This window comes from Heptranchias perlo, unplaced genomic scaffold (assembly GCF_035084215.1).
Source record: "Heptranchias perlo isolate sHepPer1 unplaced genomic scaffold, sHepPer1.hap1 HAP1_SCAFFOLD_344, whole genome shotgun sequence".
Classification (NCBI taxonomy): Eukaryota; Metazoa; Chordata; class Chondrichthyes; order Hexanchiformes; family Hexanchidae; genus Heptranchias; species Heptranchias perlo.
Genome location: NW_027139356.1, coordinates 265,088 through 282,801, shown reverse-complemented (window position 1 = coordinate 282,801; position 17,714 = coordinate 265,088). Strand labels below are relative to the sequence as shown.

The window sequence follows — 17,714 nt, the reverse complement described above, 5'->3', positions numbered from 1 at the left end:
GAGAGAGCGAGAGGGAGGGAGAGAGAGCGCGAGACAGAACAAGAGAAAAAGAACGAGAGATAGAGAGAGAGAGACAGAGCGAGAGGGAGGGAGAGACAGACAGAAAGGGAGAGACAGAGCGAGAGGGAGAGAGCGAGAGAGAGACAGAGCGAGAGGGAGAGACAGAGCGAGAGGGAGAGACAGAGCGAGAGGGAGAGAGACAGACAAAAAGGGAGAGACAGAGGGAGAGGGAGAGCGAGAGAGAGACAGGACAAGAGAAAAAGAGCGCGAGGGAGAGACAGACAGAGCGAGAGTTCCCCAGGGGATTGTGGGAGATCAGTTCACTGACGCACATGACGTCCGGTTGATACCCATTGGGTGGGGGGTTAACCCTTGTTTGCTCTGCCCTCTTGGGGAGGATTATGTCGTAAAACTTGACGGGGCGGGGGGTAAATTCAACACCGAATCTGCGGAAACAATATCTCAGTGAGCGAGCGGCCAATCTCTATGGAAGCAGTTAGTGTTGATTGATCCAAGCGCAAATTCCATCGATTTCCTTCAGAAAATACCATTTTGGGGGATACAGTACCCGAGTCATTCGAGACGTGACTTGTGGTGAGTGTAGGAGGCTCGGGAGGAACAGGTGACTTTGGACCTATGGTTCCCAGAGCTCTCCACCACTGGGGGTTTTCCCTCCCCTCGTGCCTGGGTCTGTCGGAGATTAATCGACGGAGATCGATTGCAACGATTAGTCGACAACTCCATTACCGTTGCATCATACGACTACCAGGACAGTAGAAGGAGAACCAGATGGACCTTGTTTCGTGTCTGACAATTCCTACGTCTGTGTTGACATCAAGTTCCGTTGCACTTCCGTTCTACCCCCTCATCACTATGGGATTCCTGCACGTCCTCGGTCTCCCCTCCCTCCTGTAGGCTTTTAACACCCAGTTTGGCGTCACTTAAGCAGCTGCTTCTCTGTTCTCCTCACCTTCCCTTCTACCCTATTCAGTCCTCCGAAAGACGGCACCTCCCACAGTGCGGCGCTCCCTCAGTACCGGCACTGGGGGGGGCGGGGGGGAGCGTCGGGACCTGGTTGGGGGCTCGAACCCACGACCTTCTGACTCGAGAGGGTGACCCACCAAGCCACAGACTTAGACTACGGCAGGAGAAATAAGTGGAGGCCACGTGTGGAGAGATTGGCGAACGAGGGCGGGGATTTTGAAGTGACTGCATCACAGCGCAGTGGCGGTCTGCGAGGCTGAGAGGGGGGAGGAGCTGGACCTTGTGGAGGCCAGGGTCAGTGCGGTGGGGTTTCGGGCCAGTCGTGAGACATGTCGAGTTCACCAGGCAGGTGAGGAGAGCTTCGGAGGAGGCGAAGAACATAAGAAATGGGAGCAGGAGTAGGCCATTCGGCCCCTCGAGCCTGCTCCGCCATTCAATCAGATCGTGGCTGATCTTCGACCTCAACTCCACTTTCCCGCCCGATCCCCATATCCCTCGAGTCCAAAAACCTATCGATCTCAGCCTTGAATATACTCAACGACTGAGCATCCACAGCCCTCTGGGGTAGAGAATTCCAAAGATTCACAACCCTCTGAGTGAAGAAATTCCTCCTCATCTCAGTCTTGAATGTCCGACCCCTTATCCTGAGACTATGCCCCCTGGTTCTGGACTCTCCAGCCAGGGGGAAACAGCCTCTCAGCATCTACCCCGTCGAGGCCCCCTCAGAATCTTGTACGCTTCAATGAAGAAGGCGCGAGTGAGGATTTCAGGGGGGCAGGGAGGTGAGTAAAGACGGAGGCAGGTCCGAGTGATGGATATGAGGGGAGGGGGGTCAAAGTTCAGCTCGGGGTCACACGGGACCGAGGGCGCATCTTGAGCGAGCTGCGTGCCAGGAGGACGCAATTCAACTTTTGGCTTGGACTGTCCTTTCGTTTCTGCGACCCCGGGACCGAGGCCAGAGAGGTCGAAGGCTGTCGTCCGGGGCATCCCCACGGAATGCTGAAGGCCAAGAGGGCAATTGTGAACGTGCCCCCCGTTTGTGTGAGGTTTATCTGTGGCGAGATACACCTCGACATTCCTCGACGACCAGACAAATCCAGCAACGTTTATAGCCTCAGCCAGCTCGTGTTTCTGTGCATTTCTTCAACCCACTCCTGCCTAGGCCTCGTCGTCGCCATGGCGACGTCATTGATTCCTCGGAGCTGTCTTATCTTCATTAACCCTCCCTGCTCCCTCCCTCCCCCCCCCATCGCAGGATTAGAGAGCGAGCGAGTCTGGACCAGGTTTGATTGGGTTCCCTTGACAGTGCCCTCAGATCAGCAAACAGTGACAGCTGTATCGCAGAGAGAGCAAGGCCCACACACGTAGAGAGCACGGGTAAGGGAAGTGGGGGGCAAGCAACTCGAGCAGGAAAAGGACAACTCCCCTTCCTCCCCGTGCCCCTCAATCCCGCCGTCTCCCCGTGCCCCTCAATCCCGCCGTCTCCCCGTGCCCCTCAATCCCGCCGTCTCCCCGTGCCCCTCAATCCCGCCGTCTCCCCGTGCCCCTCAATCCCGCCGTCTCCCCGTTCCCCTCAATCCCGCCGTCTCCCCGTTCCCCTCAATCCCGCCGTCTCCCCGTGCCCCTCAATCCCGCCGTCTCCCCGTGCCCCTCAATCCCGCCGTCTCCCCGTGCCCCTCAATCCCGCCGTCTCCCCGTGCCCCTCAATCCCGCCGTCTCCCCGTGCCCCTCAATCCCGCCGTCTCCCCGTGCCCCTCAATCCCGCCGTCTCCCCGTACCCCTCAGTGAAAGAGTACACCTAATGGTTTTTGTGTCTTGTTTGGAGTCCTCATTAATGTACGACACATGCAGCAAATGATCTGCGCTCGTTATGCACCCACAGAGGCAACGTGAAACAGATGGGCGCAAGCCTCTGCTGCTCGATGTACGACAAACACTGGAACATTAGGAGCAGGATGAGGCCATTCAGCCCCTCGGGCCTGTTCCGCCATTCTGTCAGATCAACTCCATTAACCCGCCTTTGCTCCATATCCCTCGACGCCCAACGAAAGCCTATCCCACCCCGCCTAAATTTCCACTCTTCGCGCGAGCGTCGAGGAGCTGTTCCACCGTGGAGGGCGTCGCCACGGAGTCATCCGACCTCACGTGCTCAGCCGGCAGCGGGGACCCGGGCTGCTTTTTGTTTTGTCCCGGCACCGGGGAGAGTGTCGGGGGGCCTGGATTGCGGGGCTCGGGTCTCCGGAGTGGGGGCTCGAACCCTCGGCCTTTTGACTCCGAGAGCGAGGCACGGTTTGATTCCCCGATGGCGGGAAGTGGAGCAAAGGGCAGCCAGAAGCTCGGGACTCGCGCCCCCCCCCCCCCCCCTCTCTCTCTCGCTCTGACTCTCCCCCCCCCCCTCCGTGTCCCCTCTTTCCCTTCACCTCCGACATTAGCCGCCCTCCTTTTTTTCGGCTGGACTCCCCCCTTGCCCCCGTCTTTGCCTCGAGGGCGGTCACTCGGGGCAGGCGGAGAGGACGCCTCCAGACGCCTACTGGGTCAGGGGCGTACGGGGCCTGTCTCCTCCTTCGGGAGAGCGGCCAAGCCTCGCCAAGAGTTCCAAAATGTTTGAGCAACAGCTGTTATTTCTGGCCGGGCCTGCCCCTGGGCTGCTTCGACAAGCCGGAGGGGAGGAGGGAGGACGGGCTCCAACGTCCCTGGGCAGCATTGCACGATCAGGCCTCCGAACCGTGTAACCCTTTCAGGCCCTCTCCACTGGCAGCAACAGGGCTAACCATTCCCGGCGGCAGTGAGTCACTCCCGGGACAGTCTGCTCCCAGAGGGAGGGGGATTAACCCTCTCCTCTCTCCTCCCAGTGAGTCACTCCCGGGACAGTCTGCCCCCTGAGGGAGGGGGATTACCCCTCTCCTCTCTCCTCCCAGTGAGTCACTCCCGGGACAGTCTGCCCCCTGAGGGAGGGGGATTACCCCTCTCCTCTCTCCTCCCAGTGAGTCACTCCCGGGACAGTCTGCCCCCTGAGGGAGGGGGATTAACCCTTTCCTCTCTCTCCTCCCAGTGAGTCACTCCCGGGTCAGTCTGCTCCCAGAGGGAGGGGGGTTAACCCTTTCCTCTCTCTCCCGAGTGAGTCACTCCCGGGACAGTCTGCCCCCTGAGGGAGAGGGATTAACCCTCTCCTCTCTCCTCCCAGTGAGTCACTCCCGGGACAGTCTGCCCCCTGAGGGAGGGGGATTAACCCTCTCCTCTCTCCTCCCAGTGAGTCACTCCCGGGACAGTCTGCCCCCTGAGGGAGGGGGATTACCCCTCTCCTCTCTCCTCCCAGTGAGTCACTCCCGGGGCAGTCTGCTCCCAGAGGGAGGGGGGTTAACCCTTTCCTCTCTCTCCCGAGTGAGTCACTCCCGGGACAGTCTGCCCCCTGAGGGAGAGGGATTAACCCTCTCCTCTCTCCTCCCAGTGAGTCACTCCCGGGACAGTCTGCCCCCTGAGGGAGGGGGATTACCCCTCTCCTCTCTCCTCCCAGTGAGTCACTCCCGGGACAGTCTGCTCCCAGAGGGAGGGGGATTAACCCTCTCCTCTCTCCTCCCAGTGAGTCACTCCCGGGACAGTCTGCTCCCAGAGGGAGGGGGATTAACCCTCTCCTCTCTCCTCCCAGTGAGTCACTCCCGGGACAGTCTGCCCCCTGAGGGAGGGGGATTAACCCTCTCCTCTCTCCTCCCAGTGAGTCACTCCCGGGACAGTCTGCCCCCTGAGGGAGGGGGATTACCCCTCTCCTCTCTCCTCCCAGTGAGTCACTCCCGGGGCAGTCTGCTCCCAGAGGGAGGGGGGTTAACCCTTTCCTCTCTCTCCCGAGTGAGTCACTCCCGGGACAGTCTGCCCCCTGAGGGAGAGGGATTAACCCTTTCCTCTCTCTCCTCCCAGTGAGTCACTCCCGGGACAGTCTGCCCCCTGAGGGAGAGGGATTAACCCTTGCCTCTCTCTCCTGCCAGTGAGTCACTCCTGGCACAGTGTGTTCCCAGAGGGAGGGGGATTAACCCTTTCCTCTCTCTCCTCCCAGTGAGTCACTCCCGGGACAGTCTGCCCCCTGAGGGAGAGGGATTAACCCTTTCCTCTCTCTCCTCCCAGTGAGTCACTCCCAGGACAGTCTGCCCCCTGAGGGAGGGGGATTAACCCTTTCCTCTCTCTCCTCCCAGTGAGTCACTCCCGGGACAGTCTGCCCCCTGAGGGAGGGGGATTAACCCTTTCCTCTCTCTCCTCCCAATGAGTCACTCCCAGGACAGTCTGCCCCCTGAGGGAGGGGGATTAACCCTTTCCTCTCTCTCCTGCCAGTGAGTCACTCCTGGGACAGTGTGTTCCCAGAGGGAGGGGGATTAACCCTTTCCTCTCTCTCCTCCCAGTGAATCACTCCTGGGACAGTCTGCTCCCAGAGGGAGAGGGATTAACCCTTTCCTCTCTCTCCCAGTGAGTGACTCCCAGGACAGTCCCCAGAGGGAGGGGGATTAACCCTTTCCTCTCTCTCCTCCCAGTGAATCACTCCTGGGACAGTCTGCTCCCAGAGGGAGAGGGATTAACCCTTTCCTCTCTCTCCCAGTGAGTGACTCCCAGGACAGTCCCCAGAGGGAGGGGGATTAACCCTTTCCTCTCCCAGTGAGTGACTCCCGGGACAGTCTGCCCCCTGAGGGAGGGGGTTAACCCTTTACTGTCTCTCCTGCCAGTGAGTGACTCACGGAACAGTCTGCTCCCAGAGGGAGAGGCATTAACCCTTTTCTCTCTCCCGAGTGAGTCACTCCCGGGACAGTCTGCTCCAATAGGGATAGCGATTAACCCTTTCCTCTCTCTCCTGCCAGTGAGTCACTCCTGGGACAGTCTGTTCCCAGCAGAGAGCATTAACCCTTTCCTCTCTCTCCCAGTGAGTCATTCCCAGGACAGTTTGTTCCCAGTGGAGAGCATTAACCCTTTCCTCCCTCTCCCAGTGAGTTACTCCCGGGACAGTCTGCCCCCCGAGGGAGGGGGATTAACGCTTTCCTCTCTCTCCCAGCGAGTGACACCTGGGTCAGTCTGCTCCCTGAGGGAGGGGAATTAACCCTTTCCTCTCTCTCCCAGCGAGTGACACCCTGGACAGTCTGTCCCCTGAGGGAGGGGGATTAACCCTTTCCTCCCTCCCCCAGTGAGTCACTCCCGGGACAGTCCGCTCCCTGAGGGAGGGGGATTAACCCTTTCCTCTCTCTCCTCCCAGTGAGTCACTCCCGGGACAGTCTGCGCCCAGAGGGAGAGGGATTAACCCTTTTCTCTCTCTCCCAGCGAGTGACACCCTGGACAGTCTGTCCCCTGAGGGAGGGGGATTAACCCTTTCCTCCCTCCCCCAGTGAGTCACTCCCGGGACAGTCCGCTCCCTGAGGGAGGGGGATTAACCCTTTCCTCTCTCTCCTCCCAGTGAGTCACTCCCGGGACAGTCTGCGCCCAGAGGGAGAGGGATTAACCCTTTTCTCTCTCTCCTCCCAGTGAGTCACTCCCGGGACAGTCCGCTCCCTGAGGGAGGGGGATTAACCCTTTCCTCTCTCTCCCAGTGAGTCACTCCCAGGACAGTCTGCCCCCTGAGGGAGGGGGATTAACCCTTTCCTCTCCTCCCAGTGAGTCACTCCCAGGACAGTCTGCCCTTGAGGGAGGGGGATTAACCCTTTCCTCTCTCTCCCAAGTGAGTCACTCCCGGGACAGTCTGTTCCCAGCAGAGAGCATTAACCCTTTCCTCCCTCTCCCAATGAGTTACTCCCGGGACAGTCTGCCCCCTGAGGGAGAGGGATTAACCCTTTCCTCTCTCTCCTGCCAGTGAGTCACTCCTGGGACAGTGTGTTCCCAGAGGGAGGGGGATTAACCCTTTCCTCTCTCTCCTCTCAGTGAATCACTCCTGGGACAGTCAGCTCCCAGAGGGAGAGGCATTAACCCTTTCCTCTCTCTCCCAGTGAGTCACTCCCGGGACAGTCTGCTCCCAGAGGGAGAGGTATTAACCCTTTCCTCCCTCTCTCTCCCAGTGAGTCACTCCCGGGACAGTCTGTCCCCAGCGGAGAGCATTAACCCTTTCCCCTGCCTCCCCACCTCCAAGCCAACGGTTGAAGCCATGCAGGACTGCAATCGACTGCTCCACCGATGGTTTGCTCGCCTGAAGGGCCTCCAGAGAGGAAACCATGGGGCTGAGGACTCATACAGCCAGCCGGCAGTGGGCCAGCGTCAGTGAGCAAATCGCAGCGATGCCCAACTGGGTGAGTCATTGACAGTGCATCAAAGATATTCAGTCTTTCAGGCTAGAAAACAATCTAAACATTCGACTCGTGTGTGGTCTGTCCAGTCTTCAAGGCCAACACAAGTTCCGGCCTCGTCCTTGACTCACTGGCTCACAGCTTCGAGTTTGAGTCAGCACGGAGCCGACTCAATCCAGGCTGCTTGTCTTAAAGTGTTAATTAAAATGGGAGTGCTGCAGAACGGAGTGTATTCACAACAAAAACTAGATAGCAAATTCTCCCAGGGCAGGTACAGGGTTAGATACAGAGTAAAGCTCCCTCTACACCGTCCCATCAAACACTCCCAGGGCAGGTACAGGGTTAGATACAGAGTAAAGCTCCCTCTACACTGTCCCATCAAACACTCCCAGGGCAGGTACAGGGTTAGATACAGAGTAAAGCTCCCTCTACACCGTCCCATCAAACACTCCCAGGGCAGGTACAGGGTTAGATACAGAGTAAAGCTCCCTCTACACTGTCCCATCAAACACTCCCAGGGCAGGTACAGGGTTAGATACAGAGTAAAGCTCCCTCTACACTGTCCCATCAAACACTCCCAGGGCAGGTACAGGGTTAGATACAGAGTAAAGCTCCCTCTACACTGTCCCATCAAACACTCCCAGGGCAGGTACAGGGTTAGATACAGAGTAAAGCTCCCTCTACACTGTCCCATCAAACACTCCCAGGGCCGGTACAGGGTTAGATACAGAGTAAAGCTCCCTCTACACTGTCCCATCAAACACTCCCAGGGCAGGTACAGGGTTAGATACAGAGTAAAGTTGAGAGAGAAGAAAGGACGGGAGGTTTAAAGAGGATGAGAGGGAGTGGGATCAGTGGTTGTGGGATAGTCCTGTGTCCGATGCGACTGATAGAGCTGGCAGTTTTTCACCATGTACCTGTCTTCTGCAAAGTGGGTGCCCAGGGCCAGAGCTCGGGACTGAACATCTCACGCCCAGGATCTGACCCCCACTGACAAGGTGACAAAGACTCTCGAGGGAGCGGATTAATGGAGATCGATGGCTTTGTGTACAGACTGGGAACAGGCTGCTTAACACAGGGCCCTTTGTCTGAGGGCACAAGCTGAACAAACAATCCTGTGCTTGGGACTCTCTCCCTGCTCTCTCGCTCCATTGGAACGGAGGTCCCAGATGTAAAATGTCAGTGTGCAAACCCGCCCACTCCTTGACCGAAATCTTTGAATACAAACATGACTGGACACCTAATATCCTTCACCTGGAGCCAGCTGTGATTCTACACAGTGCTACGGCTATCGTCACGTAAATTCACATTGAATTTACCTCACCGAAACAGGCCATTCGGCCCAACTGGTCTATCCCGGTGTTTAAGCTCCTCCCTCCCTACTTCATCTCACCCTATCAGCATATCCACCATCTACAAGGCACAAGTCAGGAGTGTGATGGAATACTCCCCACTTGCCTGGATGAGTGCAGCTCGACACCATCCAGGACAAAGCGGCCCGCTTGATTGGCACCCCATCCACCACCCTAAACATTCACTCCCTTCACCACCGGCGCACAGTGGCTGCAGTGAGCACCATCCACAAGATGCACTGCAGCAACTCGCCAAGGATTCTTCGACAGCACCTCCCAAACCCGCGACCTCTACCACCTAGAAGGACAAGAGCAGCAGGCACATGGGAACAACACCACCTGCACGTTCCCCTCCAAGTCACACACCATCCCGACTTGGAAATATATCGGCCGTTCCTTCATCGTCGCTGGGTCAAAATCCTGGAACTCCCTCCCTAACAGCACTGTGGGAGAACCTTCACCACACGGACTGCAGCGGTTCAAGAAGGCGGCTCACCACCACCTTCTCAAGGGGCAATTAGGGATGGGCAATAAATGCCGGCCTCGCCAGCGACGCCCACATCCCATGAACGAAAAAAAAAATCCCTCTATTCCTTTCTCCCTCATGTGTTTATCGAGCTTCCCCTTAAATCCATCGATTCTATTCCCCTCGACCACTCCATGTGGGAGCGAGTTCCACATTCTCACCGCTCTCTGGGTAAAGAAGTTTCTCCTGAATTCCATATCGAAACCCCTTCGTAATTTTAAAGGCCTCTATCAGGTCACCCCTCAGCCTTCCCTTTTCTAGAGAAAAGAGCCCCAGCCTGTTCTGTCTTCCCTGATTGTTATAACCTCACAGTTCTGGGATCATCTTTTCATCTGTGCCTTGTTGCTGTACTCAGAGCCCGCTCTTGATTAGGTTGCCATGACAACTGGTGGGAACGATGGGAAAATTTAATTCCTGACTTCCGACTGGATTTATTAGTGACTCTCTTATATTTATGGCCCCTAGTTCTGGACTCTCCCCCACAAATGGAAGCATCTTCTCCACGCCTACCCTATCGAAACCCCCTTCGTTAAACCGAGACCCCCGTCTGCCATCTCAGGTCGATGCAAAAGATCCCAAGGCCGCTATTGGAAGAAGAGCCCGGGGTGAGGGGGAGTTCTCCCCGGTGTCCTGGGGCCGATATTTATCCCTCAACCAACGTCACTTAAAAAAAAAACATGATCTGGCCATTAATCTCATCGCTGTTTGTGCGATCTTGCTGTGCGCCAATTGGCTGCCGCGTCTCCTACATTACAACAGTGACCACACTTCAAAAAGAAAAGTACTTCATTGGCTGTGAAACGCTTTGGGACGTCCTGAGGTGGTGAAAGGGGCCGGAGAAAAGCAAGTTTGTTCTTTCTTTACGGCAAACCAGATGGACTTTGGTCTTTTTTCGCGTCTGGCCATTCCTGTGTTGCAGAAGAGAAAATGAGTTTATGGCCCTCCTGCCTGCAAACAGTGCGTTGTTTCTTGTGGTGTTCACCAACGACACCTTTGATTGGTGTGATCGTGTCCCAGCCTAATATAAGATATGCGATTTGAGAACCTTTCACTCACTCACCTGACGAAGGAGGTAATCTCCGAAAGCTTGCGATTTTCAAATAAAACTGTTGGACTATAACCTGGTGTTGTAAGATTCCTTACATTTGTCCACCCCAGTCCATCACCGACATCTCCACATCATCTCTCTCACTCTGTCTACCTACTGGTCTCCAGCACCATGAACAATGAAACCCCCACACAATCGGGTCATGAAGAGTCTGTTTGGTTTCCAGTTGGCCGTGGGAAGGTGATGCTCCACAAGGATGGACATGTTAGGCAGCCAATGGTGGGAGTGTAGGGTCAGAGGCGATTGGAGGTGGGAGGTCATGTGATGAAACCTCCAGGATTACGTCCAGCCAGAGTTAGCAACCCTAGCTTTGGAGGGAAGAGGCTCAGAACTGGTCTTTGTAGCGTCAGAGTGAGAGAGACTGTGTCAGGAGGCGAGGTCTGGAGCTGTTCAGGCTTCAGAAGAGACGGCTAAGAGGGGGCCTAGTAAAAGTTGGCTAAGACAGTAAGCAGCATAGACAACAAGAACAACTTGCATTTACCCAGCGCTTTTAATGTAGTAAAACTTCACAGGAGCGATTATCAAACAAAATTTGACCCCGAGCCACATAAGGAGATATTAGGACCGGTGACCAAAAGCTTGGTCAAAGAGGGAGGTTTTAAGGAGCGTCTTAAAGGAGGAGAGAGAGAGGCGGAGGGGTTTAGGGAGGGAATTCCAGTGCTTGGGGCCGAGGCGGCTGAAGGCACGGCCGCCAATGGCGGGGCGATGGGAATCGGGGATGCGCAAGAGGCCGGAATTGGAGGAGGGCAGAGATCTACACGACTGCACCATTACACTACTATGGGCCACCAACTAATGGGAAGGGTATAGAGGAGCAAATTTGCAGGGAAATTACAGAGAGGTGCAAGAACCATAGAGTAGTGATAATGGGGGGACTTCAACTATCCTAATATAGACTGGGATAGCAATAGTGTAAAGGGCAGAGAGGGGGAGGAATTTCTGAAGTGTGTCCAGGGGAACTTTCTTGATCAGTACGTTTCCGGCCCAATGAGGAAGGAGGCATTGCTGGTTCTGGGGAATGAGGCCGTCCAAGTGGAGCAAGTGTCAGTGGGGGAGCATTTAGGGAATAGCGATCATAATATTATAAGATTTAGATTAGCTATGGAAAAGGACAAGGACCACTCTAGAGTAAAAATATTCAATTGGAGGAGGGCCAATTTCAGTGGGTTGAGAACGGATCTGGCCCGGGTAAATTGGGATCAAAGATTGGCAGGCAAAACTGTAATAGAACAGTGGGCGGCCTTTAAAGACGAGATGGTTCGGGTACAGTCTGGGTACATTCCCACGAGGGGGAAAGGGAGGGCAACTAAAGCCAGAGCTCCCTGGATGACGAAAGAGATAGAGAGTAAGATGAAGCAGAAAAAAGGGGGCGAATGACAGATGTCAGGTTGATGACACAAGTGAGAACCAGGCAGAATATAGAAAGTGCAGAGGGGAAGTGAAAAAGGAAATAAGAGGGGCAAAGAGAGAGTGGCCAACATAAAAGGGAATTCAAAAGTCTTCTACAGGCATGTAAACAGTAAACGGGTAGTAAGAGGAGGGGTGGGGCCGATTAGGGACCATAAAGGAGATCTACTCATGGAGGCAGAGGGGAAGGCTGAGGTACTAAATGAGTACTTTGCATCTGTCTTTACCAAGGAAGAAGATGCTGCCAGAGTCTCAGTAAAAGAGGAGGTGGTTGAGATACTGGATGGGCTAAAAATTGATGAAGAGGAGGTACTAGAAAGGCTGGCTGTATTTAAAGTAGATAAATCACCCGGTCCGGATGGGATGCATCCTAGGTTGCTGAGGGAAGTAAGGGTGGAAATTGCGGAGATACTGGCCATAATCTTCCAAACATCCTTAGATACTGGGGAGGTGCCAGAGGACTGGAGAATTACAAATGTTACACCCTTTTTTAAAAAAGGGTGTAAGGATCAACCCAGCAACTACAGGCCAGTCAGTTTAACCTCGGTGGTGGGGAAACTTTTAGAAACGAAAATCCGGGAGAGAATTAACAGTAACTTGGACGATTGTGGATTAATTAAGGAAAGTCAGCACGGATTTGTTAAAGGCAAATCGTGTTTAACTAACTTGATAGAGTTTTTTGATGCGGTAACAGGGAGGGTCGATGAGGGCAGTGCGGTTGATGTGGTGAATATGGACTTTCAAAAGGTGTTTGATAAAGTGCCACATGATAGGCTTGTCAGCAAAGTTGAAGCCCATGGAATAAATGGGGCAGTGACAGCATGGATACGAAATTGGCTAAGTGACAGGAAACAGAGAGTAGTGGTGAACGGATGTTTTTCGGACTGGAGGGAGGTGTACAGTGGTGTTCCCCAGGGGTCGGTGCTGGGACCACTGCTTTTCTTGATATATATTAATGACTTGGACTTGGGTGTACAGGGCACAATTTCAAAATCTGCAGATGACACAAAACTTGGAAGTGTAGTGAACAGTGAGGAGGATAGTGATAGACTTCAAGAGGAGATAGACAGGCTGGTGGAATGGGCGGACACGTGGCAGATGAAGTTTAACGCAGGGAAGTGCGAAGTGATACATTCGGGTAAGAAGAACGAGGAGAGGCAATATAAACTAAAGGGTACAATTCTAAAGGGGGTGCAGGAACAGAGAGATCTGGGGGTATATGTACACAAATCGTTGAAGGCGGCAGGGCAGGTTGAGAAAATGGTTAAAAAAGCATATGGGATCCTAGGCTTTATAAATAGAGGCACAGAGTACAAAAGCAAGGAAGTCATGATGAACCTTTATAAAACACTGGTTCGGCCACAACTGGAGTATTGTGTCCAGTTCTGGGCACCGCACTTTAGGAAAGATGTGAAGGCCTTAGAGAGGGTGCAGAAGAGATTTCCTAGAATGATTCCAGGGATGAGGGACTTTAGTTCCGTGGATAGACTGGAGAAGCTGGGATTGTTCTCCTTGGAACAGAGACGGTTGAGAGGAGATTTGATCGAGGTGTTCAAAATCATGAAGGGTCCAGACAGAGTAGATAGAGAGAAACTGTTCCCATTGGTGGAAGGGTCAAGAACCAGAGGACGTAGATTTAAGGTGATTGGCAAAAGATCCAAAGGCGACATGAGGAAAAACTTTTTTACACAGCGAGTGGTTAGGATCTGGAATGCACTGCCCGAGGGGGTGGTGGAGGCAGATTCAATCATGGCCTTCAAAAGGGGAACTGGATAAGTACTTGAAAGGAAAAAATTTGCAGGGCTACGGGGATAGGGCAGGGGGGAGTGGGACTGGCTGGATTGCACTTGCGTAGAGCCGGCACGGACTCGATGGGCTGAACGGCCTCCTTCCGTGCTGTAACCTTTCTATGATTCTATGATCTCGGAGGGTTGGAGGAGGTCGCAGAGATAGGGAGAGGCGAGGGCCGTGGAGGGATTTGAAAACAAGGATGAGAATTTCAAAATCGAGGCGTTGCCCGACTGGGAGCCATTGTCGGTCAGCGAGCAGTGGGGGGTGATGGGAGAACGGGACTCGGATACGGGGCAGCAGAGATTTGGATGAGCTGAGGTTTGTGGAGGGTGGGAGGCCGGGCAAGAGAGCATTGGAATAATTGAGTCTGGTGGTAACGAGAGCACGGAGGAGGGTTTCAGCAGGAGATGGACTGAGGCAGGGGCGGAGACAGGCAATGAGTAGAGACTACTGCAAGTGGGTTTGGACCAAAGCTTTGTGTAATTTCAAAGGCTTATCCTCTTTTGCCTTCCCCTCCTGAGCTATGTTTTGCTTTCTATCCTGCTCAGGGACAGGAGGAGGCCCATTCAGCCCCTCGAGCCTGTTACACAGGAACAGGAGGAGGCCCATTCAGCCCCTCGAGCCTGTTACACAGGAACAGGAGGAGGCCCATTCAGCCCCTCGAGCCTGTTACACAGGAACAGGAGGAGGCCCATTCAGCCCCTCGAGCCTGTTACCTATTCAGCCCCTCAGTGATTTTGTTCCTGAATGGCCTAGCTCTGATTTTAAGGTTATGCACCCCCTGTTCTTGATTCCGCATCTTCGCTACGGAATCCCTTTTAACGTTTTAAACACCTCGATCAGATCACCCCTCACTCTCCCATACTGGAGGCAAATTGGCAAATGAATTTCAATATAGATGTTTGATAAGTGTTACATTTTGGTCCGAAGAATAAGGAGGCCACATACTCCTTGGAAAATAAGAGTCTAAACAGAATAGAGGAGCAGAGGGATCTGGGGGTACAGATACACAAATCACTAAAAGTAGTGACGCAGGTTAATGAGGCCATAAAAAAGGCAAATCAAGCACTGGGGTTCATTTCTGGAGGGATAGAATTGAAAAGCAGAGAAGTTATGTTAAACTTGTATAGAACCTTGGTTAGACCACACTTGGAGCACTGGGCACAGTTCTGGTCTCCATATCACACTTGGAGCACTGGGCACAGTTCTGGTCTCCATATTATTAAAAAGGATATAGAGGCACTGGAGTAGGCACAAAAAAGATTTACAAGGATGATACCAGAACTGAGAGGTTATAACTATCAGGAAAGGCTGAACAGGCTGGGACTCTTTTCTCTAGAAAAGAGAAGGCTGAGGGGTGACCTGATGGAGGTCTTTAAAATTACGAAGGGGTTTCGATAGGGTAGACGTAGAGAAGATGTTTCCACTTGTGGGGGGTGACCAGAACGAGGGGGCCATCAATATAAGAGAGTCACTAATAAATCCAATCGGGGAATTCAGGAGAAACTTCTTTACCCAGAGAGCGGTGAGAATGTGGAACTCGCTCCCACATGGAGTGGTCGAGGGGAATAGAATCGATGGATTTAAGGGGAAGCTCGATAAACACATGAGGGAGAGAGGAATAGAAGGAGAGGGTGAGAGGGTGAGATGGAGCAGGGAGGGAGGAGGCTCGTGTGGAGCATAAACACCGGGATAGACCGGTTGGGCCGAATGGCCTGTTTCTGTGCTGTTAATTCTATGAGATAACACAAGCTTAGTTTATGGACTGCAGGGTTCACCAAACTAACCCCACACTCCTCTCCTAACTGCACCTAACTGCCTGAAAGATCTCAATTTATTTTCCCTTTTTCTCTTTGCACACTTTGGGCCTTTATGGCCCCATTAAAGCCGGTGAAAAGAGACATTGTTCAGCAGACATCCGCTTACAGCTTGTCAAGGTCTCGCTCGAAGGTACCTGGGTGAGTGGAGGTTTCAACAAGACAGAGGTTCCATTCATCGGGGCCTAGTGCTGAGGCCTTGAATCAGATCTGGACGGGCCATTGGCACATACCTAAAGTGACCCAGCCACTAGTCCACCAGCTCTCTCCTAAATGCACTCAATAGAAACTTGTTTTCGAAAATCGCCTTCCTTCCACACGAAACGAAATCTCGGCCTGCAGAAAGTTTTTAAAAAAAAATTTGAAGGTTTGCTTGTGCGTGCTTTTTTTTTTTCGTTCGCTGCCTTCTCCAGGAAGGGCCAAGCGAAGATATGTTGAAATAGATTGGATTAGACTGGCAGTAGGGTTGTCCCCTGAGGGAGCCATACTGGGTTACCGTGGATCGCGAAACCTTGAGGACATTGCAGGAGCGACAGAGAGAGGTAAAGGTAGAGGTAGAGAGGTAGAGAGAGAGAGAGAGGTAGATAGAGAGAGAGAGAGAGAGGTAGAGAGAGAGAGAGAGAGGTAGAGAGAGAGAGGTAGAGAGACAGGTAGAGAGAGAGAGAGAGGTAGAGGTAGAGATAGAGAGAGAGAGGTAGAGAGAGAGAGAGAGAGGTAGAGAGAGAGAGGTAGAGAGACAGGTAGAGAGAGAGAGAGGTAGAGGTAGAGATAGAGAGAGAGAGGTAGAGAGAGAGAGAGAGGTAGAGAGAGAGGTTGAGAGAGAGGTAGAGAGAGAGAGAGAGAGGTAGAGGTAGAGATAGAGAGAGAGAGAGAGGTAGAGAGAGAGAGGTAGAGAGAGAGAGAGAGAGGGAGAGAGAGGTAGAGAGAGAGGTGTAAAGAGAGAGGTTGAGAGAGAGGTAGAGAGAGAGAGAGAGGTAGAGAAAGACAGAGACCCAGAGGCAGTGAAGAGAGGCAGAGAGAGAGAGAGGCAGAGAGAGAGACACAGAGAGAGAGAGAGAAAGAGAGACAGAGAGAGAGTTACACATAGAGAGAGAAAGTGTGACAGAGAGACACAGAGAGAGGTAGACAGACAGAGAAGAGAGGCAGATAGAGAGAGAGAGAGACAGAGAGAGAAAGACAGAGAGAGAGACAGATAAAGTAACAGAAAGATAGAGCCACACAGATAAAGAGAGATAGAGACAGAGAGAGGTAGAGAGAGAGAGAGAGGGTTTTTTTGTCGGGTTCAGAAACTGGCCGTGCGTTGTGAGTCAGCTCACTGGACACCGTACCGCAGCTTGCGAAGAGACGAAAGGACCCGACAGAAGCAGCAGCGGGCATGAAGTGGGGGCCGGTGACGGTGTTGGTCGGCTGCCTGTGCGCGCTGGCGAATCGCGGGACCGGACGACACAACACGCAGCAACGCCTCGTCATGTGGAGGGGGCAGCCCCCCGCCAGGGTCACCGGGAGGCCCCCAGTCCCCCGCCCGACCTGGAGGGTCGCGGAGGGAGCCACCCGAGGTCCCGGCAGACCGCGCAAGGCCCCGAAAACCACCCCGAGCTCCCCAGCCGCCAAAGGTACGTCCATTTTGTTTTCCCTTTCAGCCTCTGCGAATTTTTGTGAAGGGTTACGGGACCCAGGCGGGTAAGATGGAGTTAAGGTAGAGATCAGCCGCGATCTCATTGAACGGCGGGACAGGCTCGAGGGGCTGAATGGCCTCCTCTTGTTCCTATGAACCTGCCAGTGGAATTCTCTTTTCTCCCCTTCGATCGAGCATCGTTTCGCCTGAAAAGGAGTTCATACCGCTCCCAGGTCCGTAGGGACCGATGTGGTATTGGCAGATTGGAGTTATACTGCTGGCTGCAACTCAAGTCGAGTTTGGTGCAAAGGAGGACTGTCCCTGCCTGTACAAGTCAAGTCCTTGGGTAGCTAATTTTGCAACACTTCGGGGAATGGCGATGTAACAGAGAGAGAGTAATAACTGAGAAAGCGTGAATGGAGGAGCTGGTATCAGAACATGGGACAGACTGTGTGTGGGGGTGATGGAGGAGCTGGTATCAGAACATGGGACAGACTGTGTGTGGGGGTGATGGAGGAGCTGGTATCAGAACATGGGACAGACTGTGTGTGGGGGTGATGGAGGAGCTGGTATCTGAGAGTGGGACAGACTGTGTGGGGGTGATGGAGGAGCTGGTATCTGAGAGTAGGACAGACTGTGTGTGGGGGTGATGGAGGAGCTGGTATCTGAGAGTGGGACAGACTGTGTGTGGGGGTGATGGAGGAGCTGGTATCTGAGAGTGGGACAGACTGTGTGGGGTGATGGAGGAGCTGGTATCTGAGAGTGGGACAGACTGTGTGTGGGGGTGATGGAGGAGCTGGTATCTGAGAGTGGGACAGACTGTGTGTGGGGGTGATGGAGGAGCTGGTATCTGAGAGTGGGACAGACTG

At 53.8% G+C, this 17,714-nt stretch overlaps 1 protein-coding gene across 3 annotated transcripts in view; it reads left to right on the top strand.

The window, feature by feature from the left end:
• The first annotated feature begins 16,456 nt into the window (after positions 1 to 16,456).
• Positions 16,457 to 17,714, top strand: part of LOC137311511 (extracellular matrix protein 2-like) — a 119,349-nt gene continuing 118,091 nt past the window's right edge. For all 3 annotated transcript variants that reach the window (XR_010960432.1, XM_067978664.1, XM_067978665.1), the window contains exon 1: positions 16,457 to 16,843. Coding sequence is in view for 2 of the 3 variants with exons in the window: in XM_067978664.1 (XP_067834765.1) it covers positions 16,606 to 16,843 (238 nt within the window). In the remaining variant the exon portion in view is untranslated. The remainder of the gene's footprint in view (positions 16,844 to 17,714) is intronic.